Below are 18,626 nucleotides of genomic sequence, written 5' to 3'. Positions count from 1 at the left end.
AGACCCTGCCTTGCCATTAAGCACTAGACACAATTCTAGCTTTTCGGATAAATCATTTACTTTGGGTCTATTGGAGTGGCATTGTTCTGCATGGATGCCTTTTAAGACCCTTCCCCCTCATTCCTTAGTCATCTGTCCCTTTTTTTTTTATTTGCTGCTTATAAACATATTCATAGTCATTGTTTTGGTAGGTAGGAGGTGCTTTGCCCCTTTTTTTCCCATTGAACCCCAGACCTGCTCAGGGCTTGTAGGTTTGAGCAGAACATTAGCTATTCTGGGGGCTCCATTTCCATTCAGTATTCCTCCATTGTGGAGTGTGGCTGCGATGGACTAGCTCAGAAGAGAGGCTAGGTTCCATGTCAGGAAAGATGGCCTGACTGGGGATGGCAGAGGTAGGCTGTGGAAAAATCTCCCAGGGGAAGCGGAGGAAGCCTAGTTGTTTGTTTGGGACATTAAAAATTAGTGGCTTGTGCAGTAGCAAGTGCCTTTGGGTGCACAATACTGCCCTGGCAGGAGAGGGAGTAGATCATGGGTTGGCAACCTTTCAGAAGTGCTGTGCTGAGTCTTCATTTATTCACTCTAATTTAAGGTTTCGCGTGCCAGTCATACATTTTAAACTTTTTAGAAGGTCTCTTTCTGTAAGTCTATAATATATAACTAAACTATTGTTGTATGTAAAGTAAATAAGGTTTTAAAAATGTTTAGGAAGCTTCATTTAAAATTAAATTAAAATGCAAAGCCTCCTGGACTGGTGGCCAGGACCCGGGCAGCGTGAGTGCCACTGCAATCGGTTCGCCGTGCTGCCTTCGGCACCTGTGCCATAGGCTGCCTACCCTGAAGTAGATGATCAGACAGTGCAGTGGTGGGGATGAAAAACGTACCTAGATAGAGGAAAGACCCCTAATCCATGCGAGCCCTGGCACATGGAAAGGATTGCATGTGCCAGCAAGCTGGACTTTTCCCTCATTAGCCTTGTCTCCTCTCTGTGAGCACTGTGTGTGCTCGTGGGCATGGGACATCTGCTTCAGTTACCTGTGCCTTGCAGCCAGATGGAACTAAAGGCTTCATTGCTCTTCCCTGACTAGAGACGTAACCATCATTATGGCCATACATCTCTGCAGGGAAGAGAGGCAGCACACGCAGTGCATTGAAAACTAACCTCAGCCATCCAGGAGTACTTGTCTTAGAAAAGGTTTGTGTAGATTTCTGAATTCTGCACAAGTTGCACACCTGCTCAGCAAATTGAGACCGCTCCCGATGCTGGCTGTTCCTCAGCAAATGACTGATAGCATAGAAAGGAAAACCATTACAATCTCCCTTTTTTGATTAGCTCTAGACTTGAAGGCTAATCAGACTTAAAAATAACCCCTTAGACCAAGCTGGCACGCAGTCAGGCTTAATTGTTGAAGGGGGAAAAATATCAAACCAAAACTAGCTGAAGTGTGGGAGGAGTAGGAGAGCTCCTCCATGGAGGCTGGTGGTTGGGCTATTTGCTTCAGCATGAGATCCCAGGTAATGGAGAGGAGTCTTCCCTCCTTCCACATCCTCAAGCTTTTCTAACGATATAAATAAGAGCTTGCTGTATTAATTTACTCTAAGTGAATGGAGGTCAGCTCTTGGTTTAGCTGGGTCAGTGATAATTTGAAGAGCGGGGATATGACAGAGCGAGAGAGAGAACATGCTTCCTGCTGACTTTTTTTTCCGTGACACACATACGCATACTTGTACTTCCCAGTTATTAGCCGTCATCCTTTCCTTGACCATAAGATCTGCCCCCAGCCAGGACTTTCCGTGAACGTATCTACCATTCTGAATTTTTGTTTGACGAGTGTTGAGGCTTCCTGCTAAGAGCATGGCACTTTTAGGAAGCTGCAGCTGGAGGCTCTGGCTAGTTGCAGAAATGAATTACTTTTGGTGCTGCTGCAGCATAACTTCCTAATCACGCTGCTTGTGCTGCTGTGCACCATGGCCAGAGAATCTCTTATTCAGCAGGGTCTGGGTTTGGATGTCCCATGGGTGACCCTTCTTGTCTCTTCCCTGTGTCCTTACCTGCGTGAAGAGAACTGTCCGATTCCTGAGAGGTGACCACATAGGTGATAGTCTGCAAGTGAGAGTGTGTCATACAGTTGTTCACAGAGCAGCACAGTGGAGACTTTTCGCCTCCTAAAATCTGTTGGGACTCACATTTATTTTCTCTCTGGCTGGCAGGGACCTACTGTGCTCCTGGCCCAAGGGACAGCAGATATTGGACTGGGCAACAAGGGACTGTTGTGCTCTGGGCCCAATGGCTGTAGAACCAGGCAGCTGGCACTTTTGTGCCTAGCCCGGGATACCATCAGTGCAGGGGCCTGGGAAAGGGGTGAGAAGTCCTGCTGTGTTTTGCTTCTGACCCATGACCTGATGGGCATATATGGGGCATGCTGGGAGAGTGAATGTTCTACTGGGCTACTGTCATAGGAGGTACAGGATCCAGCTTGTCTGACTTGTATTTTTCTCTCTCCTTTGTGCAGTGGGTGGAGAGATCCCCCTGGACATGCGGCTGGGGGGCGGGCAACTGGTGTCCGAGGAGCTAATGAACCTGGGTGAGAGCTTCACGCAAACAAATGACCCATCACTGAAGCTCTTCCAGTGTGCTGTGTGCAACAAGTTCACCACAGACAACCTGGACATGCTGGGGCTGCACATGACTGTGGAGCGCAGCCTACCTGAGGAGGAGTGGAAGGCAGTGATGGGGGACTCATACCAGTGCAAGTTGTGCCGCTACAACACGCAGCTCAAGGCAAACTTCCAGCTCCACTGCAAAACTGATAAGCATGTGCAGAAGTACCAACTAGTAGCGCACATCAAAGAGGGTGGCAAGGCCAATGAGTGGAGGCTGAAATGTGTGGCCATTGGCAACCCCGTGCATCTGAAGTGCAATGCCTGTGACTACTACACCAACAGTCTGGAGAAGCTGCGTCTGCACACAGTTAACTCCAGGCATGAGGCCAGCCTGAAGCTGTACAAGGTGAGGCTTGATTGCTCTTGTCTTCCTTGTGGGGGACCCGATTGTCAATTCTGAGCTACGGTGAGAGTGGGATTTGAAATCCACTCAGTCTAGTACCTCCGTGGGGCTTGGCCGCAGCTCACTGGGATCACATACCTCCTCGGCTTGCTCTTTTGCTAGCAACTCTTTTGGGCTCTGAAAGCCTTAGGCCAAACTTTTCAAAAGTGATAGTGACTGTTGGGTGCCCAGCTTGAGGGGCTGAGCACCTGTCCTCTGAAAATTAGATCCCTTTAAGGTGTGTCCCATTGCACATCCAAAATCATCAGTCCTGTCTGAAAATCGCATCCCAACAAATGGTTTCTCACTGCTAATCTCAGAAGGGATTCTGCTAGCTAGGGTTTGCCTTATGTCAGGTTGCTCATCCTTGCAAACAACTTTCAAAAAGCTACTCCCATCCAAGAAGGAACTCCAGGCAGCGTGCTCATGCTAGAATGCATGTGGGGAGTGTCAAAGAAGCTGCCAGTGCCCTGTTTCTTTTGTGCTGTGCATATGGGAGTGCTGAGGATGTGTTATTGAACCACTGCTTGAGCCTGCTGGAAAGAAGTGAGAACAAATTCTGTTGCTATATACATGTAGTTGACTGAGGCATGGTCAAACTGATAGCTTCCCTAGGATGATACGTCACAGCCTTTGATTACCACTCACCTTCCACGTTACACGTTGCTCCATGACTGTTATCTTTGAGTTTTTGTCTTTTTTTTTTTCTCTTGCCTCCAATTTTCTGGCCCTTCTATAACCATCTTTTCCTCTCCTGCCTCATTTCTCTCTCTCCTCCCACCCCGCCTCCCCACCCCCGAACCCTGTAAGCTGTAACCCAAGAGGAGCTCCGGATACAGTAAATAGTCCTCTCACTCGCACAGCAGAATTTCTCCAGACGTTTTTATTGATTTTCATTGGACTTAAAGCTTCACCTTTTTCTCTAATCATCCCATAATGGCTTTAGTATGAACAATCAGGTACAAATCGCCATAAATCTAAGCAGCCTCACTTCGCATACCTTCTACTCCCTTACACATGCTCTGTTCCTCGCTGGCTTCTCATTTTGCTCAATTTTATATTCTGTCTGTCTTTTTTCCTTTCCTTTCCTCTCCTATCCCTGTAACCCTAAAGGGATCTACAGTTTTGGATTAGACTAGGTGGTCTCGTTTGTACCCTATTTATTCCATTTTCTAACCCTGCCGTGCCTTTTTGCTGTTTGAGTGTAACTCTCCCATATCAGGTGAGTTCAAAACTTTGCATCTCTCCCTGTGTTGATTTCCCCCCCCCCCCCCCCCGGCCTAAGGAGGAAATGTGCAGTTTTTAACATAGGGCGTTGATCCAGGAAATGGATTACTCCAGCAATTTCAGGGGGACAGGGGAAAGCGATAGGAGGGGTGAATAGTTTAGCCTTGGCTAGAACAGCTGGAGACTTATGCCCTGAGGAAGCTCCCGGGGCTGCAGGCCCAGTGGATGTGACCAGGGCTCCTCTGAACTTCTCTGTTATCAGTGGCATGGCGCAGCTCGGCTCTGAAGATGACTAAGTTCACTCCTATTTCTCTGCTTTCAAGTATCCTATTTTAGTAAAGTCAAAGAAGCTGGGATATGTATGAGAGGGAATTTGCGGTGAAAGTGGGAGCAGGAGAGATCTCTCGGGGGGTAGGAGAGAACATCTAAATAAAGTGATCTATCTTCAGAATTAAAACTCCTGTACCAAGCATCATGATTTCAACTTGTAATAGTCTTTAGATTTGAGGAGTTGTTGTTGTTTGTTGTGTGAGGACAAGACAATGGTGACAGGCTGCAAAATTTCTTGGTTCAGACCCTCTGGCTCTGTTGTGCTCCCTGGTGAGAAAGCAGATTGTGGGCACTGGCTTTGTCCTTCCTTCCGATTCCTGCCAAAACAGGAAAATGATAAATGAAGAGATGGTGCAGGGAACGGTTTTCTAAAACAATATATTGGAGGCTTGTGAAAGGCCTTCCCCAGTCAGGCGAAGGAATTCATTCTCAGGGACACTCGGAAGATTCAGCCCTGAGCACTTAGTCACGATTTTAAAATCTCGTTCCTCTTTGAGGTGAGAGTTGCAGTGAAACATTGAAGCAGGAGAGAGCAGGAACTACCTTGGTATCAAAATATCAAACATGGGCACCTACCAGTTTGGCATAGGTATAAAAGTCTGCTAGTGTAGCCACACATTCCATGAAATGCTTGTACGGAATTCATTGCATTGGTACCCCAACCACTTCCATTGTAAATCGTATAAGTCATGTTGCTGTTCTTAATTAGTTACCATTGTGCTATCCAATGAAAGGAGAGGTTCCCAGAGAGTTTTAGCCCAGCGCATTGATGGATTCGGTGTTCATTTACATGGAAGAAATTGGCTGTAGATAGACAGAGTTGTTCACTGAGGTCCTCAGCTCAAGGTTTCCATTCTTCAGTGTGGTTTTAGTGCCATGGAGCTGTGATAGCTGATGGGTGGAGTTGGAGTGGGGGCAGTTCGTCGACCAGTTTCTCTTCTCTTCTCTCAGCCCTTGGTGTGGTCTGCAGTAAATTGAGATTGATTGGATGTTATTTTTCCTCTTGCTAATGTAATCCATTAGCCTGGCACATGCATAATCAGTTTAGAGCACAGTTAACTGGATGTAATCGAGTTCTTCCCTGTCTGCTGGAGAAAATCCTCTCCAGATGCTGCCTGGGTGAGAGAGCGCACGAAGCTTACCGTGCACAATCCTCCTTACTCTGCCTCTTTGCCGTTTTCCTTTAAATCATGTTGTTGGCCTCTTGGATTGCCCAAGAGCCACTTCAGCAGCAAGTGGCGGAGCTGGAAAATGTGATCCTGAGACCTCGTTAGTCAGCAGCATGACGAGTCTGTGAGTCCTCCCCTGCCATGCGTCCAGTGCTTTTTGGTGAGGATGGAGTGAGACTGCTTCGAACTTTAACACAACCTCTTTCCAAGGTCCCAGTATTTCAGGATGTCTTAAGCCCGGTTCCGTTTTACACAGCATTGGTTTATAAGGGGGAGGATTCTTCAGTGAGGGGTTTTGTGTTGGAGTTTCTCTCACTGATAAACATGGAGAGATCGGACAACCTTCCCTCACTCTCCTCTCCTCCCCCCTCCCCCCCAAGTTATCAAACCAGGACTTGTGCTGAAATCCTGGGAGTCCAGAGGAACACAGCAGTTCTCTCTCACCACTGCTTGTGCTCTCATGTCCTTTGTCAGTATATTTTCATACTGCCAGACAAGTTACCCAGAAAGTGCCACTAGTATCATAAATACTTGTTTCGGCTCTAAGTGGAATGAGGTGGACATGCTGGTTCAGGAGATGAAATATTTCCAGTCTAGTTGAGGCAGTGTGGTCTAGAGGAAAAGCATGGGGCTGGGAGCCAAGAGATGGGGATCCATTCCAGGGTCCGGCACTAACTTGCTCCATTAGCTGGGGCAGATCCCTTCCTATCTCTATAACGTGGGAGCAATAATACTCCTTTTCCTTCAGTGCTCTGAGATTTACAGAGTGTTTCTGATCTTGAGACAGTATGCAGACAGAGAAACTTCTTAACCTGTAAATCATAAACTGAGTTCCAGTTCAGACTAGGTTAGCAAAAATCATTCAGATTTGGCTTTCCTGTGAAATGTAGGGAGAATGGTATCTCATCTGGCAGCGGGAGATGCATTCCCTGATTCATGGGATAATGCCATTTTATCCAGGACAAGAGGGGCATTTGGGGACAGCTCGAAAGGGTACTGGAGATCTTGGGGAGGTCTTGGTATGGTGAATAGATGAACTGGGTTTACAGAGAGAGGGGTGTTCTAAACGGCCAGCTGACAGTATTTTGTGTCACAAGGAGAGCCCAAAGCCTGGGCACCGGTTTTCCATCCCAGCTCCTACTTGGATTCCCATGTGTTGTGTTTCTTTGCAGGAGTCATGTGGAGGAAGGGGAGGGCAGGTTTGAGATACTCTACAAAGGTAATTATTTGGAGAAACCTCATTTGCTTCCTTCATAGAGGTTCTGTGGAGCAGCTTGTGGCCTCCCCTCTTATGCTTTTTTGGGGAGTTTTTAATCTGATGAAAACCAAATGGCTTCAACTCTGTTAATTATATCATCTCTACGGTATCACTGGACAAGTAACTGGGATAATAGTGGGAAGGGTATGGGATGGAAGGCTGTAAAACTCTACAATTTAAAAGGAACTCTCTGTGCTGGTGGCGCGGCCCAGCCAGTGGATGTTGCTGGAAGGCACGTTTTGCCGCCCTGTACGCCGTGGGCAGCTGGAGCCTCCTGGGCTGCATCCTCTACTACTTCTGGAGCGACCACATGGAGCAGCTGCCACCCAATGAAGAAAGAACACCTCCAAGGGAAACGCCAGCAGGTGTCTATTTCACATCAACAATAACGTATAAACAGAATGCTGCACATCCTATAACTGGACTGTATGATAATGTGAAATCATCCTTTGCAACTAGTGATGGCCCTGGTCCAGAATAGTAACTAATCCTGAAAATTAGGAATTTGATACGTATACAAGAGAAATGGCTTGCATCAAAATGGCTTGCTTGGACATGAAAAGTCTTTAGTTGAAGAGCAGGTTTTATCTATTTCAATTTAAACATACACACACGCGCTCGTGCGCGCTCTCTCTCTCTCTCTCTCTCTCTCTCTCTCCCCCCTACCCCCCCCCAAAAAAAAACAACAAACCCCAGAATGATTTGCAAAGCCTAGTAAACGGTTTCAACTCTGTTAAAGACAGAATTTTTTCCCAAAAATTCTTACAGGGCTGAAATATTAAAAAACTTACAAATTATTAAACTTCCTGTAATTAAAAACTCTCTACTCTCCCCCACTACCCGCCTGCTTCTTCCATCCTGAAACAAAGTGTATAGTTTATGCATTACCTTGTTTCTGTGTGATCCCTACAGATGTTCAGGCACTTGCCTAAGACAGCCAAGCTAATGTACAGTCTCTGAAGTGCAGCTCCCTACAAGGGAAGCATGGAGATGGCTTAATACCAGTGCTCTGCATCATGTAACAGCCACTGGCTTGTTACAGCTCATTTTCTGGTCAGTGTTTTTGCCATGAAAAATCTGTTACCCCAAGCAGGTAGGTAGAGACCCTTCCAGACTCCTTACACATGAGATTCCAACAAGAGTCCCACCACTAGGGGAGAAGTTGGGACCTATCCAAATCCATTGTCGTGACAGGGCTTATTCATGAGCACCTTTGCTAGGAGAGAGACTGAGACAAAGCAGTATCCTCCATATAGGAAGGGTGCAAGTGTAGATTACACTAGAGCCTATTTTACAGACAAAGTTTCCAGTGGGAATTAATTCACTAGAGCAGGAGCGGAGGCTGGAGCTTCCTGCAGAATGTTTTACAATAAGCTCTCTGTGAAGATCTCTTTGAAGTGTAAAAAGTTGGGTTAGAGCCAGAGCCTAGACTGGGAGCACTGGAGGGACACACAGTGTAGCATGTTTATCAAAGTAATCAGTGTCCCATATCCTTGCCCTGCATTCTTTGCAGTGGCTATCTCAGTATTATGCAGGGAATGGGTGACTTGGAGAGGAGGCATCCTTCAATGACACGCTGGCTGTAGAAAGTTATATAGAGAGGTTCTTCATTAACCTGTAGCACCTGTGCAGTGGGAAGAGGAAACGTTTCATTGGTGCCGGTGGAGTTACCTGCAGACCGTCTCTTCTTCGTTGAAGCTGTTGTTCCAGTTCACTGTGTGCTGTGCTGGAGACTCACCCCAGACTCCTTTGGCTCAGAGGAGAGACACATCTGGTGAGGCAGGCTCAGTGCTGCTGTCTTCATGGGCAGAGAAGCTCTGGAAGCGAGGTGCTTGCTGAAGGTCATGTGCCAGGAGCTCATCCTTAATTGCCTTTGTTTAGCAAAGAAAAGGACCTAGCACGGGGTACTCAAACTGGAGGTTGTGACCCCTCAGGGGGTCACAAGGTGGTTACATGGGGGGTCACAAGCTGTCAGCTCCGTGGGGCTGACAGCCCCGAGCACCTGTTAAATTAAATTACTCCCTGCTTTTAATTGATATGGATGGGGGGTCCACACTCAGTGGCTTGCTGTGTGAAAGGGGTCACCGATACAAAAAGTTTGAAACCCACTGACCTACCATGCTGTGAGTTCCCTGTTCTCTGTGGGGAGAAGGGGATGTTTCTTCTTCGAGTGCTTGCTCATATCAATTCCAATTAGGTGTGCGTGCGCCGCGTGCACGATCGTCGGAAGATTTTTACCCTAACAACACTCGGTGGGTCGGCTGGGTCACCCCCTGGAGTGGCATCGTTATGGTGCTGGATATTTACCCCTGCCGACCCAACAGCCCTTCAGTTCCATCTTACCGCCCGTGACGGTCGTTGGAACTGTGGAGCGCTGTTTAGCTGATCTCCACATCCCTAGCTTCTCGTAGTTCTTTATAAATAGTCGTTGATAGTTCAATATTTTACAGGTATAGTTCGTTCTTAGTCGTTTGTGTATAGGTAGAGTAGATAGATGTTGGGGGATCGGGGATTTTCCCCTTTCTTCCACTCCAGTGCTGGGGCTCATGCCCAGGTCACCGGGTTTCAAACTGTGCTCGGCGTGATCCCCACAGGGGATCCCCACGACTCCTGTCTCAACTACCTCGGGGAATCCTACCTCCCTGATAAGTGCCGCATTTGTAAGTCCTTTAAACCTAGAACGAAAAAGGAATGGGACTTTTGTTTGAAGTAGCTCCTCCTGTCCAGCACCCTCGGTACCGAGCACGGGACAAACTACATCAGTTCGAAGTGCTCCTTCAGCTCCAGGGCGCTCTGGTACTGCAAAAGACACCTGGCACCGGGCCCCTCCGGCACTGATGACTTCTCGGCACCGATCCTTATCTCCGCAGCCCAGGAAACAGCACAAGACTCCTGCTTCCTCGGCACCATCAGTGCCTCAGCTGGAGCAACTGCCCACATTGGATCACCTAGCTGGTAACGGCACTGTTGATTCTGGTCCCGCAAGGGTCATCGAGTCCGGTGACCCAAAGCTTCCTGGTGCGCGCCGTGGTTGAGCTTGGTCTCCCATTAACCCCGGAGACTTTCTCCAGAGTGCGTGAACTTACTGCTCTTACGGAGCCATGTCTGCCTCAACCCCCGGCTCCACCGGTGTGGGTTATACGCTCCATAGACAAGCCTGCCCTGATGAGGCCGCCATCCATGGGAGTAGCTGAGAGGCACCGATCCAGATCTCAATCCCACCGACAATCCCAGTCTCACCGCCGATCCCGGTCCTGACACCGCTCACAGTCCCGGCACCACTCTCCATTGCGGTACCGGTCGCACTCCCGGCACCGCTCAGCCTCTCGTTCGCCTGCCCGGTACATCCAGTACCGATCAGGCTCCCGGCACTGTTCCCAGCACTGTTCCTCCCGCAGCCATTCTCGGCGAAGGACATCGAGGTCCTGGTCGACTCCCGGCACCGCTACGGTTGTAGGTCCCGGTCCCAATCACAGTACCGGTACAGCTCCTGGTACCGCTCCCTGGTGCCATCCCGCGACCTGCCAGCTCGGGACACGTCGCCCGCTCAAGGACTCTCAGCACCACCTTGGCCTTCGAGAGACACTTCAGCATCGTCTCAGGCCGGTAGCGGGTATTACGCACGGGGTCGTGACTTCGAGGCAGCCAGCCACACCTTTCCAGAGGACCAAGGTCATGAACAAGGTCCCCCCCAGTGGTCCTTCTGGACACCTTGGGCGTATCATGAAGCCCAGGGTGTTCCCCTTGCTGCACCACGATCTGCCCCCTTGGAACACCGCATGCCAGAGGCGATTGTAAGCTGACCTCCGCCCTTGGGCACAGATGATGCTGCTGAGCCACCGGCGGATACCCAGGCCCCACCTGCATCTGGTCCCCAAGAGCAGGAGCCCCCACAGGACCCTCTCGTCCCTGGCCTCTCCTCCTCCTCACCTGATGAGGCGGTGGCGGGCATGTCCTCCTCTGGCCCTCCCCCAGTTGACCTGAGGGCTCATCAAGACCTTCTGTGAAGGGTGACCCAGAATATGAACTTACAGGTGGAGGAGGTCCCTGATATAGAGGACCCAGTGGTAGACATTTTATCAGCAGACACTCCTACCAGGGTGGCCCTGCTCTTTATCCGCACTATACAAGCTAACATGGATACGATCTGGCAATCCCCAGCCTCCATTCCTCCCATGGCCAGAGGGGTCGAGAGGAAGTACATGGTACCTTCTAAAGGGTACGAATACTTATATGTGCACCCTCACCCTTGCTCCTTAGTGGTGCAATCTGTGAACGAAAGGGAGCGACATGGCCAGCAGGCCCCTGCCCCCAAGTCTGAGGAGGCCAGACGCCTGGACTTGTTTGGCCGCAAAATTTACTCGGCAGGGAGCCTACAGCTTAAGGTGGCAAACGCTGGTATAACGACAATACCTGGACTTGTATGGCGAAATTCACGAAGCTTATTCCACAGGAGTCTCACCAAGATTTTGTGGCCCTGCTGGAAGAGGGGAAGAAGGTAGCGAGAACCTCCCTCCAAGCTTCTTTGGATGCAGCGGATTCCGCTGCCAGAACTCTGGCTTCAGGAGTCGCGATGAGGCGAATCTCCTGGCTCCAGATGTCAGACCTTCCACCTGAGCTACAGCAGACCATACAGGACTTGCCCTTTGAAGGCCAGGGGCCATTTTCTGAGAAAACTGACCCTAGGCTTCAAAGCCTGAAGGACAACAGAATAATTATGCGTTCCCTGGAGATGCACACCCCAGTGACACAGCGCAGGCCCTTCCGCCCCCAGCCTCAGCGTGCCTACCCCCCACCTAGGCCACGACAGGACTTCGGCAGAAGACACGGCTGGGGCAATCACAGGAGGCAGTCTGGTTTCCAAAGGGTTCAGAACCAGGGCCCCCCCAAACCACTGGCAGGGCCTAAACAAAACTTTTGAAGGGGCGCCTGAGGACGGTGCCCCAGTCCTTTTCCCGGATTCTTTTCCTCCCTTCTACAACCGCCTCTCCTATTTCCTGCCTGCGTGGTCCCGATTGACATCAAATCTTTGGGTTCTGCACACAGTGGAATTGGGGTACCACCTTCAGTTTGTTTCGCCCTCACCTTTCCACTCCCCTCTTCCGTCCCTCTTCAGGGACTCCTCTCACGAGCAAACACTCTTACGAGAGGTCCAGATGCTCCTAACCATGGGAGTTATAGAGGAGGTACCAAAAGACCTAAGGGACAAGGGATTTTATTCCCTCTGCTTCCTAGTTCCCAAAGCAAAGGGAGGTCTAAGACCGTCTAGACCTGTGAGGCCTCAACAAATTCATGATAAAGTTGAAGTTCCGCATGGTCTCCCTGGGAACGATTATGCCGTCCTTGGATCTGTGAGACTAGGACGCTGCCCTCGATATGCAGGATGTGTATTTCCACATTGCGATTTACCCACTACACAGGCGGTACCTTCGCTTTGTGGTCAACCAGCAGCACTTTCAATTAACGGTCCTTCCGTTTGGCGTCTCTCCGGCCCCACGAGTTTTTTATGAAATGTATGGCCATTGTCGCAGCCTCCCTCCACCGTCATCGAGTGCATGTCTTCCCGTATCTCGACGATTGGCTCATTTTGAGGCATCTCCAAGATGCAAGTGCGGCGCCATGTGGGTATCATCAAAGATCTCTTCAGCCAACTAGGCCTGATGATCAGCCTCGAGAAGTCCACTCTGGTGCCCACTCGGAGAATAGACTTCATTGGAGCGATTCTGGACTCCCAATCTCGCCAGAGCCTGCCTACCTCAGCCTTGATTTCAGGCTATCGTAACAATAATCCGAGGCCTCCACAGCTTCCCAACGGTCTCGGTCCGCACTTATCTCGGTCTCCTAGGCCATATGGCCGCCTGTACTTTCATGACCAAACACGCCAGACTACGTCTCCGTCCTCTTCAAACTTGGCTTGCCTTAGCATACCGGCCGGGCCGCAACAGCCTGGACACGATCCTCACGGTTCCCAAGGTCATATTGGGCTCCTTGGCCTGGTGGATGTCTTCCACCCTGGTCTGTGCAGGGATGCCATTCCTCCCGCCACAACCGTCAATGGCCCTAACCACGGATGCATCATCTCTGGGTTGGGGCGCCCACCTTGAGGGTCTCCATACTCAAGGCCTCTGGTCGGCTCAAGGACTGACCCTGCATATCAATGTGCAGGAGCTGAGGGCAGTTTGTCTAGCGTGTCAGGTGTTTCGGGAGCATCTCCAAGGCCGTTGTGTCTCAGTGTTCATGGACAACACAACGACCATGTTTTACATAAACAAGCAGGGCGGGGCATGCTTCTCCCTCCTTTGTCAGGAAGCCATTCACCTCTGGGAGTTTTGTGTAGCCCATTCCATTGATCTGGTAGCATCCTTTCTCCAGGGGGCTCAGAACACCCTAGCGGATCACCTCAGCAGATCCTTTCTGTCTCATGGTGGTCGATTCGTCCAGACGTCATCCAGTCTGTTTTCCGGAAGTAATGCTTTCCCCACATAGACCTCTTCGCCTCTCACAAGAATTGGAAACGCTACGTGTTCTGCTCCTTCCAGGGACGCTCCCGGGCTCCCTCTCGGATGCATTCTTGATAACGTGGAAAGACCATCTCCTCTACGCCTTTCCACTGTTCCTGCTGGTCCACAGGGTCCTTCTCAAGATCCGCAGAGACAAGGGCCGTTTGATTCTGATCACTCCAGCATGGCCGAGACAAGACTGATACGCCATGTTGTTCGACCTGTCGGTGACCGACCCAATCCCCTTACCTCTCTGGCTGGTTCTCATTACTCAAGACCACGGCAGACTTGACCACCCAGACCTGCAGTCCCTTCACCTCACAGCATGGATGCTGCATGGTTAAGCCAGTCCGAGTTACGTTGCTCTGCCTCAGTCCAGCAGGTGCTCCTGGGTAGTAGGACGCCTTCCACTAGGTTGACATACCTGGCCGAGTGGAAGCGTTTCTCCTGTTGGTGTGCTCAGCATAATACTGTCCTCATGCAGGCACCAGTTCCTACTGTCCTGGAGTATCTCTGGTCCCTAAAACAGCGCGGCCTAGAGGTCTCATCCATAAAGTTTCACTTCTAGCCTTCCATCCGGGGGACAACAGGCGCTCTGTGTTTTCGGACCCCATAGTTTCCAGGTTCCTCAAGGGCCTGGAACATTTATACCGACTGATTCGACGCCCATCCCCAACGTGGGACCTCAATCTGGTTCTATCCAGACTCATGGATGCTCCCTTCAAGCCGTTAGCCACCTGCTCGCTGCTGTACCTGTCCTGGAAGACTGCCTTTCTCGTCACCATTACATCGGCAAGGCGGGTATCCGAGCTTCGGGCCCTCACAGCAGATCCTCCATATACAGTGTTTCATAAGGACAAGGTACAGCTGCAACCTCACGCCGCCTTCCTCCATAAGGTGGTGTCTGCCTTCCATGTCAACCAGGACATCTTCTTCCCGAAACCGCATTCCTCACGTCGGGAACAGCAGTTGCAGTTCGTAGGGCTCTCGCCTTTTACATCGAAAGAACAAAGCCCTTTCAAAAGTCTTCCCAACTCTTCGTAGCGGTGTCAGACTGGATAAAGGGCCTTCCGCTCTCCTCGCAGCGAATTTCATCTTGGGTGACGTCTTGCATCCGTGCCTGTTGTGAGTTGGCTCACGTCCCAACTAGCCACCTCACTGCTCATTCTACTCAGGCCCAAGCTTCATCTGCCGCCTTCCTGGCCCACGTACCCGTCCAGGAGATATGTCGGGCAGCGACTTGGTCATCTGTGCACACCTTCACATCACACTACGCATTGGTACAACAGTCCAGAGATGACACGGCATTTGGTTCAGCAGTTTTGCATTCTGCAACATCTCACTCCGACCCCACTGCCTAGGTAAGGCTTGGGAATCACCTAATTGGAATGGATATGAGCAAGCACTCGAAGAAAAGACGGTTGCTCACCTTTGTAACTTCTTGTTCTTCGAGATGTGTTGCTCATATCCATTCCAAACCCACTCTCCTTCCCCACTGTCAGAGTAGCCGGCAAGAAGGAACTGAAGGGCCGTTGGGTTGGCAGGGGTATATATCCGGCGCTATAGCGGGGCCACTCCAGGGGGCGACCCAGCTGACCCACTGAGTGTTGCTAGGATAAAAATCTTCCGACGAGTATGCATGTGGCACGCGCACACACCTAATTGGAATGGATATGAGCAACACATCTCGAAGAACAACAGTTACAAAAAGGACGGTTACTCACCTTTGTATCTCCCCTGCTTTCTGCTAGATGTATGAGGCCGCAGTAGGGTACCCTGTGACTCACGCTCTGCCTTTGGAACCTGTGGTTCTCACACCTTGTTTTAATATAGCTGGGTTTGTCTTCGCTTTTATCAAAGGTTAAAATAGGGCCAGTTGTTGCAGAAGGTGAAGTGTCAGGCAGGGCTCCTGTATGCTTGAAGTGGAGTTAGTACCACCCGGAAGGGCATGGTATAAGAAACTATCAGAGAAGAACTGGAGTTTCACCATCCTCATGTTTCTCCCCCCTTATTCAGGGGACACTTGTTCTCACACTTGAATGGTTTGCAGTCAGCACTTTTGCGAAGAATATCCTTTCTTGCATCACAGTAAACCAGCTTTTTCCTCTGTATAGTGTCTCTGATCTCAAAGAATTACAAATGCATTTCCTGAAGGAGAACTCTATGGAGCTCAAAAGCTTCTGTCTTTTACCAAGAAAAGTTAGTCCAATAAAAGGTATTACTTCATCCATCTTGTTTCTTACAAATGAATAGTCACTTCATACTCCACTTGAAAAGCAGCCATTTCACATTGCAATCCACAGCGGTTTAGGGTAAGGACAAGCAGTTAGGAAGAATTATCCAGTTAAACTGCAAAGGACTTCTGTGGATGCAGAAAGTAATTTCCCAGGTTGGAACTGGGCCAGAAGACCAGAGTTAACTGCTCTTGCAAAAAGTGTCAATGGAACTGTAATGCCTATCTACACCACAGCACTGCCTCGCCACAGCTTGGCTTGTTAGTAGAACCCCAGATGGATACATCTGATCGATCTGCAAAAATGGTCCAGGGATATCCACATCTGCTCTGAATGGTAGCCGCGTTAGTCTGTATCAGCAAAAACAATGAGGAGTCCTTGTGGCATCTTAGAGACTAAGAATCTTATTTGGGGATAAGCTTTTGTGGGCTAGAACCCATTTCATCAGATGCATGGAGTGGAAAATATAGAGGCAGGTATAAATACATGAAAAGATGGGAGTTGCCTTACTAAGTGTGAGGTCAGTCTAACAAGACAGATCAATTGACGGCTGGATACTAAGGGAGGAAAAATAACTTTTGTAGTGGTAATGAGAGTGGCCCATTTCGAACAGTTGACCAGAAGGTGTGAGTAACAGTAGGGGAAAATTAGTATAGGGGAAGTTAGGTTTAGGTTTTATAATAACCCAACCACTCCCAGTCTTTATTCAGGCCTAATGTAATGGTGCCCAGTCTGCAAATTAATTCCAGTTCTGCAGTTTCATGTTGGAGTCTGTTTTTGAAGTTTTTTGTTGAAGAATGGCCACTTTTAGGTCTGTAATCGGGTGGCCAGGGAGATTGAAGTGCTCTCCTACTGGTTTTTGAATGTTATGATTCCTGATATCAGATTTGTGTCCATTTTATTCTTTTCCGTAGAAACTGTCCAGTTTGACCACTGTACATGGCAGAGGGGCATTGCTGGCATATGATGGCATATATCACATTGGTAGATGTGCAGGTGAATGAGCACCTGATGGTGTGGCTGATGTGATTAGGTCCTTTGATGGTGTCCCTTGAATAGATATGTGGAGAGGGTTGGCACTGGGGTTTGTTGCAGGGTTTGATTCCTGGGTTGATATCTTTGTTGCGTGGTGTGTAGTTGCTGGTGAGTATTTGCTTTAGGTTGGGGGGCTGCCTGTAAGTGAGGACATCTGCTCTGCGGATAGCCACAGATTTTCAGGGCTCTACTCATTAGGTTAGTGCTGGCTCAGAGGGAAGATTCCTGCCAGCTGAATCACTGGCACCACTTCTTGTTGCACCCAGGTATTTTTTTGAGGTCTCTCAGTCAAGTGCTGATTTCTAGACAAATACTTGCTGGTTTTAAGATCAGTGTTTTTATCCCAGAGTGCAGACCAGAGAAAAGAGACATTATCCACTTATGGAAATGTTGTGTAGGTTTCCTTAGCCCAAACAAAGCTTCTGAACTGAAATGGGTTTGAGGACTGGAGTGAGCTTCAAAATCTAGGACAAGCGTCTGTGCGACACTAAACTCGGAGCTGGACCAACCTGCTCGTGAGCTATAGCAAGCTCCCATGTTAAAATTGGCTCCTCACCAGGGCATGCTCCTGCCTCCTCTGAGCTCCCAGTAGTCTGGGCGCAGATGAAGAGTTGTGCTTGTGGGCTCTGTGGCCCACCTGAGAAGTTTGGGTATTATGCCATCGGGTCTTGCAACACTCATGCTATGCAGTGTCTTTATCGGGGACCAAATCTCTTCCAACATGCGTACATCTATACAGGTTTCAGGGTCTGGGATTGCATTTACTACTAATGTTTCCAGGTCTGGGCATGGAGTTGCTTCAGGATGCTTAAGTGCAGTCTCATAATATTTTCCCTTTTTTCAGACCTTTTTCTTGGGATGAGAATGTTTTACCATTAGCCATATTTTGTCAGGCATAAACCCCATGCGAAGTCCAGTTTTGGATCAAAGTGATCAAATAGCTTTCAATGCAGACCATTATTTATTAGATCTTATTCCCTCTTCTGCCCAGTTCTCAAAATAAGCTTCACAATCCACTTTTGCTCTTGCCCCCAAAATACTTGTAAATGTTTGTTTAGCAGCATCATGGCACTATATGGCCTCTGACATCTTTTGCAGAATTCGAAAAGTCTCATCAGATAGGCAAGGGCATCATTACAGCATTTCAGTTTTGGAATGGTGTCTATAGCTTCTTGGATGACTCTGATTCTGGCTGTCCCAGCTGATTCTTTGTTATCTGGGAGAGCACTAAGTGCATCGGATAGAGTACTCTGTCCCAGTCCATAACCGAAGCGCCCCAGACTGCCAGAACAACAGATGCAAAACCTGGAGACGTATCAATGATTAACGCTCTCCACAACACCCTTTTCAAGATACATGGTCCGCACAACAGGTGGTGTACCTCATCCAGTGCACTACATGCCCCAATAACCATGTCAGGTTTCACTCACAATCACTACGCTCTCAGATGAACTCACACAGGAAAATGATAAAAGACAAAAGCATCCTGTCACCAGTGGGTGGACATTTCACAAAGTGACTCTCTGTATCTGACCTACCAGTCCTCATCCTCAAAGGAAACCTGCATAACACTTTCAAAAGACGAGCCTGGGAGCGTAAATTCATAATTTTGCTAGACACTAAAAATCCTGGTCTTAATAGAGACACTGGATTTATGGCTCATTACAACAATCTGTAACCCGCAACCTCCCCTCCTTTTGTCCTACGACTACAGGGATGTTAACAGGCCCCTTAGAATATACGATAACTACTTACACTAAACTATCTGTTCGCCCTTGTATTTAGCTGTTACGTTCTGAGAACCATTCCCAGATCTGAAGAAGAGCTCCG

At 49.1% G+C, this 18,626-nt stretch overlaps 1 protein-coding gene across 7 annotated transcripts in view; it reads left to right on the top strand.

Moving 5' to 3' along the window:
• The window catches only part of ZFHX3 (zinc finger homeobox 3), a 301,533-nt gene that overhangs the window by 100,346 nt on the left and 182,561 nt on the right, over positions 1 to 18,626 (top strand). For all 7 annotated transcript variants that reach the window (XM_050922216.1, XM_050922217.1, XM_050922213.1 and 4 more), the window contains one exon: positions 2,511 to 3,007. In XM_050922216.1, the coding sequence (XP_050778173.1) occupies positions 2,511 to 3,007 (497 nt within the window). The remainder of the gene's footprint in view (positions 1 to 2,510; positions 3,008 to 18,626) is intronic.

This window comes from Gopherus flavomarginatus, chromosome 14 (genome assembly GCF_025201925.1).
Source record: "Gopherus flavomarginatus isolate rGopFla2 chromosome 14, rGopFla2.mat.asm, whole genome shotgun sequence".
NCBI lineage: Eukaryota > Metazoa > Chordata > Testudines > Testudinidae > Gopherus > Gopherus flavomarginatus.
This window is presented reverse-complemented; position numbering and strand designations above follow the sequence as displayed.